The sequence below is a fragment of the Dermacentor andersoni genome, chromosome 1, assembly GCF_023375885.2.
Source record: "Dermacentor andersoni chromosome 1, qqDerAnde1_hic_scaffold, whole genome shotgun sequence".
NCBI classification, from domain to species: Eukaryota; Metazoa; Arthropoda; class Arachnida; order Ixodida; family Ixodidae; genus Dermacentor; species Dermacentor andersoni.
Genome location: NC_092814.1, coordinates 160,641,386 through 160,657,310, shown reverse-complemented (window position 1 = coordinate 160,657,310; position 15,925 = coordinate 160,641,386). Strand labels below are relative to the sequence as shown.

The 15,925-nt window shown below is 45.7% G+C and overlaps 1 protein-coding gene across 2 annotated transcripts in view; it reads left to right on the top strand.

The window, feature by feature from the left end:
- mnd (L-type amino acid transporter minidiscs) overlaps positions 1–15,925 on the top strand; it is a 127,287-nt gene that overhangs the window by 42,034 nt on the left and 69,328 nt on the right. Inside the window, exons 1-2 of one of the 2 annotated variants that reach the window (XM_050194999.3) lie at positions 12,093–13,601; positions 14,326–14,451. In XM_050194999.3, the coding sequence (XP_050050956.2) occupies positions 13,085–13,601; positions 14,326–14,451 (643 nt within the window). In that variant the 5' untranslated portion in view covers positions 12,093–13,084. Of the gene's footprint in view, positions 1–12,092; positions 13,602–14,325; positions 14,452–15,925 lie in introns of those variants that run through there. The other variant, XM_050195000.3, reaches the window with a different exon arrangement.

Below are 15,925 nucleotides of genomic sequence, written 5' to 3'. Positions count from 1 at the left end.
GTCAACTGCATGTAGTTAGCAGCATTTTTTTGTGTGTCCTTCGTAATAAATTTATTCATAGCGATTAACTAACTTCCAATTACCATTACGACCGATATGTCAGAAGGAGCGGCGTAGGAAGTGCTGTTAGCAGAAGTTTAGCGGCCACACCAAGTTAAACGCACTGTCAAATCAATACAACCACGTGGTTAGAGCCATGGAGTTCGACGCATGTAGTTCGCTGTTCGCTGCGTGTAGCATGTTTGAAAGTAGCGCCGCTGTTGCGCGTAAACAGGAAGCGTTTTGGAAATGTCGCGAGCATTTTTCTTAAGTGGAAAATAAAAAAGCTACGCTAAAGATACTGCGCTGCAAACTGAAGCTGATGTTTTCGGATGCACCCTAAACACCTATTATTGACCCAATGCTAGTTTATTTATTACTAGGATTGTTCGATTAGTGAAATTTCCAATTGTAATCGGATACGAATGTCAGAAAAAAAATATCGACCTCCGATTATCGAGTGTTTTCTCATTTCTGAACCAAGTGACTCCGATTGTGCGGAGTCCGTGTCATTAAAAAAATAATAATAAAATAAAACAGAAGCGGTTTATTATTTGTTTGGGTTATTTATTAAAGTTATTTATTTATTTAGTTTATACATTTATGTAATGCCGTTGGACAGCCAGTCATTAAAGTAACTTGTAAGTGAGAAACAACTGCTTTCAGCTATATTGAGCAAAGTGACATCGACAGTAACGAAACAAGGGAACAGCAAATCACCACATGCACGTAGATTGCTGTGTTCGTTGAATGAGAAAAGCGGGAAAAACCCACTGAAAGGCTGCATACTATTCAGCAGGCGTTATATGGCCTGCACGCTCGCTCAGAAACTGATGGTTTCTGCACCACAACGGCGGCCCTCCTGCAGCGAAGTCATTCGGAGCAGTCATCATATGCATCGGTCTCTGCCCCTCGATACTCCGGAGTGTTGCTCGGAGTCTCGAGTATTCGAATAGAAACGAATTTCGACAATTTTCTAATAATGGATTCTTCATTCGAATACGATTCCATTTGCATGGTTCGAATATTCGTTTCTTAGGAAGTTATTAGGAAGTTGGCTCGTTATAATCACTTCTAATTACCTAATTAGGGCAACGGAAAACTGGGGTCGTATTCTCTTGTCTATCAGTTCCGGGGATACGATACATTTCGCAAGATTTCGCGTGACTTGGCACCGGAGACGTTGGCGTCTACGAGCAACAGCGTTCCTGGCGCTGTGTCAAGGCAGCATGCTGGGCAATGTGCTAGGAACAACGGAACGCTGTCGCCCGCAGACGTCGACGTTTCTGATGACGCGTCACGCGAAATCTCGCGAATTATATCGTATCCCCGAAAGTGATCGGCCGAGAATACTGCTCCTGGACGCTTCTTCATGTGGCTGCTAACAAAAAACAGTTAGTTTCATCCGCGCAGCAGGCTCTGCTGCGACAGACATGGCTATTTGAGTACTGCTGACTTTCTTTCTTAACGCTCAAAGACATTTATAGCGCTCATCAATGTTGTGAGAGCGTCGTGCGGGCCCTCATGTATACGCAACGCAGTAATTCGCTTTAGGACTGGCAATTCTGACCGAAACGTCTTGAGAACGGGAGCTGTGCGTCCTCCTTGAAGAGCAAGCGGAGGCTAGCTGATACGTCTAAACTGCAAGCACAGAATGAAGCGGGAAGAAAGCATTTATATAGCCAACTTTCGCGCGCCGGCCATCGACTATCGATGACATTTATGTCGCGGACTGGTTGACTGAACAAGTCGGATCACGCGTCGTTCTTGCATTTCACAGGTATGATCTGCTGTCGCGAAATTGTCATGCGTGTTATCGCAGTAGGAAGGGTTTAGCTGCATGCGACTTTTCTACCTCTGTTTTCCTTTTTTGCCATATTTGCAGTATCAACCACGTTATAATGTCGAGGAATTGTGGTACTCTACTTTTTCTGGGAGAATTAGGTGCATTAAAATGTATGTCTCCTACTGAAATGGAGAAAGGTCGTGAGACTAGGGACCATTGCGTTCGAGAAATCGTCGCGACCTGTGACGAGAGTGGAGCGGCGAAGAAGCTTACGAGAACGCATTAGCCCGTTAGTGATTCGGTAGAAGTTCTGTTACAGTGCAAACACACCCGACGAAAATTATTTTATCGTCCTTTCTATTCGCATTCTCAAAGCAGTTACGTCGAAGCAAGAGTGACGTTGCGGAAATTTACTTGTACTTGATTAATATGAAACTCTTCTAGAAAAGATAGACATTGCCTACAATCATCTTCGGTGTACTATTTATGAACTGAACTATGAACGCTTCATTATATGTGTGTCCATGCGTACTGTGAATCTCTCTCCATCTTCTCGTCGTTCACTATACCTTTCCCCAGTGCAGGACAGCCAACCGGGCTCAGCCTGGTTAAACTCCCTACCTTTACCTTATTCACTCCTTATTCTCTCTCTCTCTCTCTCATGTTTTCTTCTTATTATTATTATTCTTTGAAAGCACAGTCTTTCGGGGAGCTGCTTTTCAAGATCAGTGGTTCAAGTGGGTGCCTTGCGTCAAGGTTACGACGTCCGATGGGGCTTCTCTGTGGGGTCCTTTGCTCAAAGCGGGCGTCGTAGGACCGCTTTTATAAAGGGCGAAATAAACATACTGGACGAGCTTAAACGCTGGCATCCTTCGGCGCGGGCGCGTGGTCCGACGCGCCGGAAAGATACCGCCTTGCGCAATACGCCGTCTTTCTGTTGACGGCAGCACGTTCGCTAGCAGCAAAATGTACGTGTGCGGCGATATCAGCGCAACGTCCTCTGTCCTGGAGTAGGGCGGCCGTGTAAAATAACTTATCGCTCGTATGCTTCCGGCCTACTTTAAGAGGCACTAAAGAGTACCACTAAATCACTTTATAGTGGCGAAGCATTCTTTCGAGTCCTCGTTTTCAAGAAGAAAATGAAGTGCAACCTTTCTTGTTTTTTTTTAAAGAAAAAGAAAGCTTCAGCGCAGTGTGAAGGACGGCTCAGGCAAGTGGAAGTTAAGCGATGGGCGCCAAGAGTTTTCAGGTATACCTGTATCGGCGCAGTGTTGGTTACTGGGTGCCGAACACGGCGGCTTGCACACACACACACACACACACACACACACACACACACACACACACACACACACACACACACACACACACACACACACACACACACACACACACACACACACACACACACACACACACACACACACACACACACACACACACACACACACACACACACACACACACACACACACACACACACACACACACACACACACACACACACACACACACACACACACACACACACACACACACACACACACACACACACACACACACACACACACACACACACACACACACACACACACACACACACACACACACACACACACACACACACACACACACACACACACACACACACACACACACACACACACACACACACACACACACACACACACACACACACACACACACACACACACACACACACACACACACACACACACACACACACACACACACACACACACACACACACACACACACACACACACACACACACACACACACACACACACACACACACACACACACACACACACACACACACACACACACACACACACACACACACACACACACACACACACACACACACACACACACACACACACACACACACACACACACACACACACACACACACACACACACACACACACACACACACACACACACACACACACACACACACACACACACACACACACACACACACACACACACACACACACACACACACACACACACACACACACACACACACACACACACACACACACACACACACACACACACACACACACACACACACACACACACACACACACACACACACACACACACACACACACCGCGCATATATATATATATATATAAACGAGAAGAAAGGGGGTTAACCGAGGGGGCCCGACTTCTATATTTGTGCTTAATAAATGAAATAAAGAATCGATAAATTAATGGAAATGAAAATGGATGAATAAAGAACTTGCCGCAGGTGGTGAAGGATCCCACAACCTTCGCATTCCGCGTGCGATGACCAGACATTTACAACCGGTGTCAAAAGTTGACGGGGCGCAGATTATGCGAAAAAGTTTAATCTCCGAAAGTTTGTGCCCGCACTCAGTTAAACCTTGCAATATTACGTTGTTTGCTTACAGACTGGAAATCCAAATGCCGTACTGCATGGCCCAGGCTGTGGAAATATTAACGTTTTCGCCAGATTATGTGTACCGTAATATTTTCACACCGACAAGGGAGGACGACTGGAGAGGACATTAAGAAAGAAACATATTTTTTTTTCACAACTCAAATAGGCGCGCTGCACTTTTTAAAGCTGATGCAAGGTGCTTGAGAACAATGTAAGATATGTTTAACAATGTAAGATATTGGTCGCCGATGGATGCAACTCAGAGCAACGACTGAACCTATTCTAATAAAGCTTAAATAATTCTCTTCAGTCCCAGATTGACGAGGCACTCACAGTGACCCTATAGGAGTATTGGGATTTAAAAGCCGTGACTGTTATGTTAGCATGCGAAAGGTTTAGATAAGCAAGATGAGGCTGGAAGATTGGTGGAGAAGGGTGATAGAATACATCTGTCAGGGCATGAAGGAAACTTAGGTCACGTTAATTTCTTTTTACAGCTATACATAGGTGACACCTCCTGTCACCATCTTGATATGAAGGGGCTGCCTCAAGATATATATCTAATTAGCTTTGAGTTACTTTCAGGTGCATGTCAACTTTCATTTTCCTGAATCTTTCCTCACTTTGCAGATTTTCGCAGAACTCCCATTTCACGAACGGAACAAAAGGCTCTTCACTCAGCATATCGAAATTGTGGTGTCACGTGAGGCTACTCATCTTGAGTTTACATGTTTCTGGAGAGTGTACAGTCTTTTCTAATCTGGCGTAAGAAAAGAACCGGCTGTGAACTTGGTGTCCTGCTTCTCACTGCGTCTCTCATTTTCGCTGCGTCGAGTCTGAACGCGTCGTCTGGTTTTCTTCGCGATATGAGTTCGCCGCACGCCGCAGAAACTTCCGGAAATATAGAGCGCGGCGGCTGAAAATTGACGTCAAGAAATTAAATCAATTTATATAGTCTCAAAGCAGCATACTGGTTATGCAACTGGGTAGAGAAAGGTGTATCGGGAATTTATCATGTCTCTCTACAATTTTCTCATTGAAACTTTTCATCTAATTATAATATTTTAGAAGTTGATTAATTAAGACTAATTATGTAATTAGGCGGAATGGAAAAAAAATAGTTTGAGTATCTCCGAGCGACGGCAAACAACATTACCTTTGTTCTGACCAGGTACGTGGCATTTGCATATTTTTAATCTCTGGCCAAAGTTAGATGGGACACCCCGTATACTTTCCACCACAGTTTCGTTAAGCTTTCCTGTATTACATGTACGAAAACCTTGTCACATTACACGTTTTCTATCCCGACGCGTACCCCAGCGACACGTGCCCCTCGTGCGGGGACACGGCGACACTCGCACTCGCACACATGCTCTGGGAGTGCAGAAGCACTCTTCCCGACTCTGCCTCAGACAAGTGGGAGAAGTCCCTCAGAAGCTCACTACTCGCCGACCAGCAATGGTCCGTCCAGCAGGCCCGCGAACAACCGCCAGGTGCTCCCTGTCGGTCCCTACTTGGGAGACGCCCGCTACACGTTAAGCGCCTCCTGCAGGACAATAATAAAGTTTTCTCCGTCCTCTGTTATATCCTTAAAACCCAAGACCTCGGGCAGGGTAACTACGTTTTCATTTAAATCTGTAATGATGCTGCGACACGCTAACAAAATATGCCCGATGGTTTCTGCGCTAGCTTCACGTACTACGCAGGTGTAGTCGTCATCGGCAAATTTTCCCCTATAACACCGTGTTCTGAAACATTGTGATCTTGCTTAGAACACTAGTGCACCGTCCTTTGAGTTAGTGTAAAGCTTCTCTATTTGGCTTCATTCTTTGATGTTTGGTATATTTCCATCGCTGACTTCTCCGTCGCACCTATCTAGTATGTTGTTTCTGCATCTCCAAATTTGCGTTTAACCACCTTTGTATTGTACGCCGTTAACGTAATGTTTAGTGGTGAGGTTCATGGTTCCTCTTCTCCACTGTGAGTGGACGTTTTTCCTGTATAAGTGCTAAAATACCTTAGCTGCCCATCTATTTTCCTTGAAATTATTTTTCAGCCGTTTTCGAATCATATTTTGCTCTGGCCTTTCGTACTTCGAAGAACTTCCAGCCCATGCTTCCCTGTACTGCCACATTTGTAGTATTTACGTGGGCACCTAAAGCTAGCCTTCCAAACAGCCCTTTGGTTAGTCTGTGCTCCAGTTCTCACTTTGTATTTTAAACATAACACCAAGTTTCCATACGTAAGTCCAGGAACCGTGACAGGGGCGTAGTCAGAGAGAGGGGGAGGCACCAGGAACTTGCCCCCCCCCAAAAATTTGAGCTGCGGCAACACCCCCTTCACACCCCCCCCCTTCCTTCCCCACTTCCCCGAGTGCGATTCCTGGCAACGCCACTGCCAATGACTCCTTTCCACACGGCTCGCAATATACCTCATTCTTTTCGTGCTCCCATCGCGATCTGTTTGATTATGGCCGTGTTTCTCTTGCCTTTCACATTGTGTACTTGTTCATGTGTTTCATGCGCCACATTCACGACATCGTTGCTTCTGGGAGTGACCAAGTTCTCGTGGAAGTTGACTTTAAAACGCTGCGCATCACTGTTTGCCTGGTTCGTCCGGACTTTCACTTGCTTACAGGCAGCTGGACCATGCAGCCCACATCTATTCAGCAGTTCACCTGTCCGATAGCGACGTGTGCGAATTACTTTTTTTTAATTTATGGGGGGGGGGTGGCGAACTAGACATGCTAAGAGTACAGTATTCCACTATAATCATCAGCCTTCTTTACGTTCACATCAGGAAAAACTCCAATTATTACTATTTTCTGTAGTATTTACCAATGCTAACCAAAAAGTGCGATATCGTGGCGAAAGTTAAGCGTAATCAACCGTAACTGCAAAATATACTTTTAAATTTGTTAAAATAAAAGCACAGATGATCGTACATGAGCGCATGGATAAGCGCGTCTTCTGTAGCTGCATCTTATACATTGCATCAGATCAGGTTATAACCAACCCGGATATGGCGACATCTATAGATGCACGTCCCTCTGTGAATGCTGTGAGCCGGCGCTCTGTTCCTTCAGGAGGCGCCCGTATTCTTCGCAATTCCAACTAAGTGGGTTGGCAGCGTCTTCTGCTGTCGAGCGAGAGAGTAAACCTTCTTGGCCTTGTGAGACGCTCTTCTTTGACTTCGTGCATTTTACGCGCAAAAGGTGTATAGAAGAGGATATGACCAGATGATAATTCCGCGCTCGGTAAGAATAGTTAGAAAGATAGAAAAGGCTGCACATCAGACTCGGCGGAGAAGTAATTTACCGTTACACCATGTGTTCGACATTTATCTAATCACTTCTCTATTTGTCACTCTTTCCACACTAGACGTTATTTGCGGCTTCGTTATTAAACGTGAGAGCTGGGCAAGCGCGGAAGACACATAGTTTCATATGTGTCTTGTCAATAATATAGTAGCGATCGCAGGATGGGCATGGCGTAATTTTATCGTAGGAAACTAATACTGAAAAGTTGTTATATACGTGCCCTAAAAACATGCTAATTATACTGCATATATCGATACGAACCTTTCGCGCGCCTCGAAATTTTTTTTAGGCAACTTGTGTGCGGCAAATTTGACTGCATCTTTCAGTTTTGGCAGCTGTACGGGGCTAACGAGTCGAGTGCTCAGTTGCAACTTGATACACACCGAGAAATATTATTTTTTTTTTTCTAGAAACGTTTCGCTCGCGTACTCCTCCCCTGAGCATTTCCCTGAGCCGCATTTTCCCAGTGCTTATACCGTTCGTTGTGTGATCAAATCCCAGCTGCGGCGGCCGCATGTCGATGGGGGTGAAATGTCCCGTGCAGTAGGGGCATGTTAAAAATCCCCAGGGGTCAAAATTAATTCGGAGTCCCCCACTAAGGCCTGCCTCATAATCAGATTGTGGGTTTGACACGTAAAACCCGAGAATACAATTCAATTCACCGTTGTATGTGACCGCTCCCTGCCTCTCTTTTGATGTTTTGACGTTTTTCTGCATTTGACGAAGCGTTCCAGCGTATTAAACGTCTGCCTGTCGCAAAAATGGATAAGTTGTCAATCAGCACAACGTGTCGTTTTGATGCGAAAGCATCAAATGGCCCATTGAGCGAAAAAGCCGGCGTCTGTGGCAGCGAGATGGCACCTAAATTCACATTGGCTGCGACGCCATGTGACTTGCGCGCCCCGACGGAGCAGAGCGGGCGAAAGGGTACACCTGCTGCAGGAGCTGGCGTGCCAGGTGTTGCGTGCGGGGAGAGGGCATTGCCGCAACGCCACATCACCCTCGCTCTCGGAAGCCTGTGTTATCCCCGCGTTCTTTGTCCGCACAAGCTCTCGCCTGCATTCTAACTGCGCCTCAGTAATCGCTATGAAGAAATTAATGTATATAAAAAAACCTATAAATTCGAAAGGAAAAATTAATGTACAAAAATACAGAATAATCTCGAAAAGGAAAAATGTTGTCGGTAATAAGTTTCGAACAATTTCGAGTTTCGAACGAGTAGAGAGTCTCGAACGTACGACCGCGAGCTCAGAAGCCGAGTGTCTTACTCACTGGGCTAAACCAGCGCCTCCTAGATAGTACGCCTCTTATTGCGGCTCGAAGTCGAAGACGAGAGGCGGACTCTTGGAGCAGACGAAGAGGAGACGAAAACCTTTATACAGTATGTACATATGGCAGGTAATAGCATACAGGTAGCGGTGCCTTAAAGCGCACCACACCGACGGGGCGCCTGGTGGCGACTCTTTCTCTAACCATGGGCCGGTTCTGCCTTAAATCCCTTTGGCAGGAACGAGACGAGACCGGTGCTGACGTGAACCGCGTCGCCTTCCTCTTTCGTCGCGAAAGAAGTCCAAGCTACATACCACTGTCTCCACGGCAAGGGGACAGCAGTTCTGTAGAATTTTAAGGTGTAAGCCTTTAGTGGCTCATGAGTGTCCGCGCGCAGTCCGTGGTGGACGCAGGAAAGCGGTGATCACTGGCGAGGGGAGCAAGGAGAGGAGGCGCCATGCCAGTAGCGCTGTGCGAGTGGACGCGTGGGAGAGCGCGGACATGCGCGTGGGGATGCGCGCACATCGGCGACAAACTTTGCAGCTGTGATTGCATCCCATGCTGGCGGCCACAGCGGCGTCCGTTCGAACTTCGCAGAACAGTTCAGACAACAGCAACAGAAGCAGTCATAGATAGGCTTTCGCCTATCGCAGTTTAGCTCAGCAAAGTGCCCATAGATTTTGAAGGCTGTCAGTGGATTCGTCAAGGTGCTCTGTGCCCCCGAACTCCTCAGTTCGACCCACGGAATGGGCTGGCAGTTTCGAGGAGTTTGCAGGTTGTCACAAGGGCATCAAAGAACGAGGGGTGGGAAAGGGGGAGCGCCCGTTGCCTCGATGAAGGCACGCAGTGTGGCACAGCACTGTGCATTATGCTTTATGACATCATGCTACTTGGACCGAAATTTCCATTGCCAAGCCTGGCGTGAGGTAAGCGGTGACGCCAAAGTCACCGCGGCTTACTCGGGAGCGTCCCCATTAGATTCTATGGCAGATTAAGGTTTTTCCAATCCAATCGCGCTGGGTAGCATGACGTCACGGATCGAAGTGTTCCTGCCTTGTGCTATCTAGAGGCGTTGGCCAAGCGTCTCAACGCGCTCGCTTGCCCAGGAGGAGATAACTCGAAGGACCGCTCAGCGGCGTTCATTTGGACAATAATGCTCTCGCATTCACAACTGATAAGAAGTGCTTAGGTGTCCCCGGATTTTTTCTAAGTGTCTTGATTGTGTCCGTGTTCATACATCAGGTAGATACATATTCAGGTTCCCGCCTGAATATGAATAACCAACTAGCCGATACTTTCACATTAATGGTCTCTTTTGCAGTTGCGTTAAAACAGACGGTAGTTTCTAATTCAAAATGTTTCTTTGTTACATTGTAAGTTAACAAAAACAATCTGATTTATTCCACTAACAGTCAGTCGGCCTATCGAAAAAGTCGTGCACCTACAGCGTCTATTAGACACGATGGTACCAGCATCGTGTCTAAGGCAATGCGTACGCAGTGTTTTCTATAGCATATAATTTCAGTTAACGTTTTCGCACTGTGTAACAAAAATACACTACGGAAAACTGTTAAGTGGAGCAGCAATGCGTTTCACAGCAGATTCTAAGTTCGTACTTCTCGAAAGTGGTGCTATAACACAATGTTCGAGCAAAACGCTATGCCTATGAGTGCCACCTAACTGCATTCTGCAATTACTAGTTCCCCCTAAAGACATTGTGTAAAAGGTACTAAAATATTGTTAATTGATAATGATATTAGCGACTATATGTATTATATCGCGAGCGCTATTTATACTTTCTAATGTTTCCCAAAGATGTTTGTGGTGTACGTGCCTGCGCGCGGCGCGTGTGTGTGGGTGGCGCTATATTATCGCTGCTTTAGTAGTTTGCCGTTCCTGGGCATTTTAAGTAAGCCACCATGATTGATTGACTTATTATTAAGACTAGTGACAGTGACAAGAACTTTATTAAGAGTGTCCTGAGGAACGTGATTGGGGGAACCGAAGGTTCCCCGATCAAGTTGGTGGCTCCGCCCACGACGGGACAGGGAGATGGTGACTCTCCGCGACGTCGCGGGCCCTCTGGATGGCCTGTAGTTGGTTTGGGAAATCCGAGCTCTTCAGCAAGGCGTCCCACTTGGACTGGTTATGAAAGTCGGAGCCCGCGTTGTACGGGCACAGCCAGAGCATGTGGTCGAAGGTGCAGCACGCGTGACCGCATTTGGAGCACGATTGCGGAAAGTTCGGGTCTATCCAACTAAGCGCTCTCGGGGTGAGGTACGATCTCGTCTGTAAAAGCCTGGAAGTAACAGCCTGAGCCCTGTTAAGTTTCGGGCTGGGGGGAGGGAATTTTCTCCTGCAGTGTCTGTAATGTGACGTAATTTCGTGAAAGGTTGTAAGATTAAAACGAAATATATTGCAGCTTATATTACAGGTGGAGCTTCGTCAATTTGAGATGCCTCTTAGCAGCGGGGGACGTGGCCTTATCGCCTTCCATCTTGTGTCCTGGTTTTTGGCAACCGTATATCCTTACTGAGCATGGCTTGAATTGCGGGGTTTTACGTTCCAAAACCACGATTTGATTATGAGGCACGCCATAGGGGGGAACTGCGGATGAATTTTGAATACCAGGGGGTCTTTAACGTGCCCCCAACGCACGGGACATGGACATTTTTTGCATTTCGCCTCCATGGAAATGCGGCCGGGGTTTTATCCCGCGACTTGGTGCTTAGCAGCGCAGCGCAGCACCGTAGCCGCTAAGCCAGCGCAGCGTGCTGAGCGGAAAGCTTTAGCTCGGGAGTTCTTATCTAAACACACGGAAAAGTAGAAATCGTCTTTCTCGGCAACCACCGCACCAAATTTGATGAGCTAGGTTTGTTGCATTTAAAAGAAAAAAGTTAAAATCTAGTGACTGTTGGTAACGGAATTACGATTTATGCCGTCAATTTCTTTATAACAATTGTTGAAAATCGCATATTTTCAGAAAACGGCACTATGAAGTTTACAACTCTGTAACTCGGCTATAAGAAACGATATCACATTTCTGTAGAATGTATCTTTCATCTAAAGCGGACGAAATTGGTGTATTATATATGGCTCTCGAATAATAGACCACTTATATATGAGTAGGACTCTTGCAAAACCCTTGCAAACAATGTAACAAATTCACACAAGATGTAAATTGATAAATCAATTTTTTCCGCTTTGGATACAGTTTACAGAACTGCGATATCTGTTCTTAGCGCAGAGCTACGAATTCGTAAACTTCGTGCTTCCAATTTTTTCAGTCCTACCTATTTTCTAACGTTCTTTTAAAAAATTCGGACTCTAAACGAAAATTCCACTTCCAACAGTCACTAGAAATTAACATTCTCTCTCAAGTTCTATAAATTCATTAAAATCGGCCCAGTGGTTATCTCAGAAAAACGTTTCTGCGTTTTACATGTATTTGAATAGACGGAATCGGAGTTGGGACCGAGCTAAAACTTCCTCTTCAGTCCCATTTGCATTTCGAAGGTTATCGAAGCAGCTTCTGTCCTCACGCATGCGTGTGCGGTCTATATACCGTCTTGGTTTAGTGGGGACGTGCTGCGTCATCGACTACGATAAAATATTGAGCAGTCTAGCCACTGAAACGCAGTGTCTTCGTGTTTTGGCAAATGGTGTGACCTAACATTTCCTGTTGCCTGTTGCTGGTAATGGTAACGAAGCGAACGGCTGAATAACGCCCGCGCAAAAAAAAGAAAAAAAAAAGAAAAAGAACTATATAAGAAACCCCTCAGTTGAAAGGGCGATCTCGGTTTCGAAAGTCTGTTCTTATACGTCGTTTGTAATTTTTTTTCTTTATTGAATAGCGTCGCATGAGAATTATCGGCACTTACAAGATTTATAGGCAATTTTCGGTCGTCACGCTGCAATTTTGGGGCTTAGTTTTATGGCTGTTGTCGTTATCGCTTTCTCATTATTATGCAGGCTCAACCATGAGCAGAAGGGCAGTGGCCAAAGTCAGGTGTAAAGCCTATCAGTGGCCAGACGGACCTAGTCTTCGGCCGTTTATTCCTTGTGAGGAACGGGTGTATCCTTAGGTCGTCGCGATCGGAACATCGTCCAGCGACGCTCGGAGCTATGTGTGTTTAGCCCTATCGTCGCCTTTCGCTGCACTCGCCCCGAGTAGCGCCACTGGTTCAGCACTTTCTGCTCAGCACTCGGCTGGCGCGTGCCTGAAATAATGGTCCAGAGCGAGCGTCCGAGCGAAACGTCGCCCCTTCTGCCCAAGCCTCCTGGCATTCAGCACAACTCGCCTCCAGGCAGCCATGGATCACCAAATGCTGTGCAGCTCAAGAAGAAGCTCGGTCTTGCCAATGGCGTATCGATGATCGTTGGCACGATTGTCGGGGCCGGCATTTTTGTGTCGCCTGCTGGCGTTGTCCGTTATGCCGGATCCGTGGGCATGTCTTTGGTCGTGTGGGTACTTTCGGGCGCTGCCTGTTTCATTGGGGCACTATGTTACACTGAACTGGGCACCATGATTCCAAAGTCAGGAGGAGACTACGCTTACATCTCGGCTGCATTTGGGCCTTTCGCCGCGTTTCTTCAACTCTGGACGAATCTCGTAATAGTGCAGCCGGCTGGCAATGCTATCGTAGCGCTCACGTTTGCGAACTACCTGCTACGACCGTTCTACAATGACGTGGAATGCATCCCGCCTCCCTTGGCTCTCAGGCTCTTAGCGGCCATTGTCTTATGTAAGCACAACGTAGGTTTTAGATCAACAGCTACGCCGTCACTCGTAGTGTGACTTATTTTTGCAACTAGGTTGCAGAATCCGTGGATCTTTTTCGATTTACTCTAACATGCATAAGTTATTCTGCTCACGGTATGTCAAGTTTCTTCTTCTTTGATTCACAGTGAATCTCGCCGGAAGCTGCCGTATTATCGCGCTCCTTTCCTCGTTAAGCATAATATTACGGACTGCGGTGCGTCGCGATTCAATAAATTGATTTGGTAGGGTCAGCGGTGTAGGAAAAGAAAGAAGCAGTTACCTACCATTGTGCTGTGTCGACTGTCATGGCGTGCGCCGTTCACTGCCGATGCCCCTGCTCGATGCTCGCATGTCCGTAACGCGATAACGCGCATTTTGATGCACGAAGGTCCTCTGATGAGGCGCGCGAGCACAGCCTCGGTCTGCATATTTCTCCTCATGGATTTACTGTACATTTTAAGAGACCCTGGTAACGTCACCTTGCTCCCTCGCATAGCTTTTAAGTACAGGCGTGGAGCAATGGTATGGTTTATTGCATCATTTTCGGCATGAGAACATTTATTACACGTCGGCATTATTATGTAAATGTGTACTCGACCTGAATTATCGTTGTGCCTTCCTAAGCAGCATATGTATTCTGATTTAAGCATGTTGGACAATAGCATTGTCATTCACTCCCCCCCCCCATTTTTTTCTTCTTTTCATAGGTTTACTTACCTTTATCAACTGCTACAATGTCAAGTGGGCAACATTTGTTCAAGACTCCCTCATGTTTGCTAAGGTCATCGCTTTGGTCATCATCATTATCGCAGGCTTTGTGCACCTTGGTCAAGGTAAGTTCACTTTTCCTCTTTTAGATTCATGCGCAATTATGTTCGGTGTAATGGACTGTCTACTCTTTTATCAAGGATCTTCCATATTATAGTACACGTGAAAGCATACCATTCGAAGTGCCTAAACATGCAGTGGTTTCTATGGAAATTGAGTAGAGAAATTTAAAACAATTTTTCGATCTGTGTAGTCTCTTCTTAAGGGGACTGACAACTGGCCAGAATGTGTTGTGAGATGTTGATGGAAATGAAATGATCACCATTTGTAGTGATAGAATTCATCATGCTGTTTGCGATTTAAGTAGGAATTATAATTTTAAATGGGCAAAGAAAGTCTCAAAAACAAGTAACTGGCGAGACCTGGTGGTGAAATCTTGGTACTTCAGATGTATTCTACAAGATTACTATACGTAAGTCAACTGTTATTAAGTACATCATAATTATTGCTTAAAATTGCAGTTGTTATATCATTAGACACTCGCGAATTATTCTATGCTTTGGAAATCAAAACACATGCTCGGCTATGGCAACACGCTGAACTCCATATCATGTGTAAAGGAATTGTTTCGTTTTGATCCAATTAGCTTCATGTTGACTGGTTAAATACCAAAGTAATTGGACAGGAAACCACGAAAACACGTAGTTATCATCGTATAAACAATTTAACAATTCAGAAAACATGAATGGCAGGAACATCAACTTCATAAACAAAATCATACTTTGTTACAACACGGCCACACTTGTCGTCTGCCTCCAACAAATGCCAGCGTAGAATTGCTATCGCGCTTGCCTATCACTGTCTTCAGCACGCTTCCACTGAACGACTATATCCTCACTGCAGATCGAAAAATTCTGATAAAAAATGTTCCACGGCGTTTTCCACATTAGCATTTCATGATTAGACATTCTGACTGGTAAGCTTTCCATTGCACACACACCCAAAAAAAAGTGGGTACCATGAAAATTGGTTGTCAGTCCCTTCAAATTTGTGTACTGATGCCGACAACACTGATACTAGATGTGCGAGCAATCTCGGAGGCCACGCGTCAATGCACCACTCCAATCACCCTAACGCCGTTCGTTTGCACTAGGCGGTGCCATTTTTCAACACGCACTAGCTGGAAACAAGAAAGTACTCTCTCGCATAAATAAAAGCAAACAGAAGCACGTAAAATACAATTTCAGACAATACAATGTTGTATCTAAGCGAAATAACTCCCTGCATGGCTTTTTGGTTACGTGACGATACACGAATTGGTTGCACTGTTTCACCATTGGGCGATGCCACATGTTGTCCTTGCACCACTTTTGGAGCCAAATTAAAAATATATTTCCTTGTTTATGGAATAAAAGCATGCTCGTTTCCATCAATATGACACATAATCTTCTCATTTCCACCACAATCTAGATACATCTCAATGGTAGACAGCCCCTTTAGAGGAAGAATGAATGAGTGAGTGAGTGAATAAACTTTTAT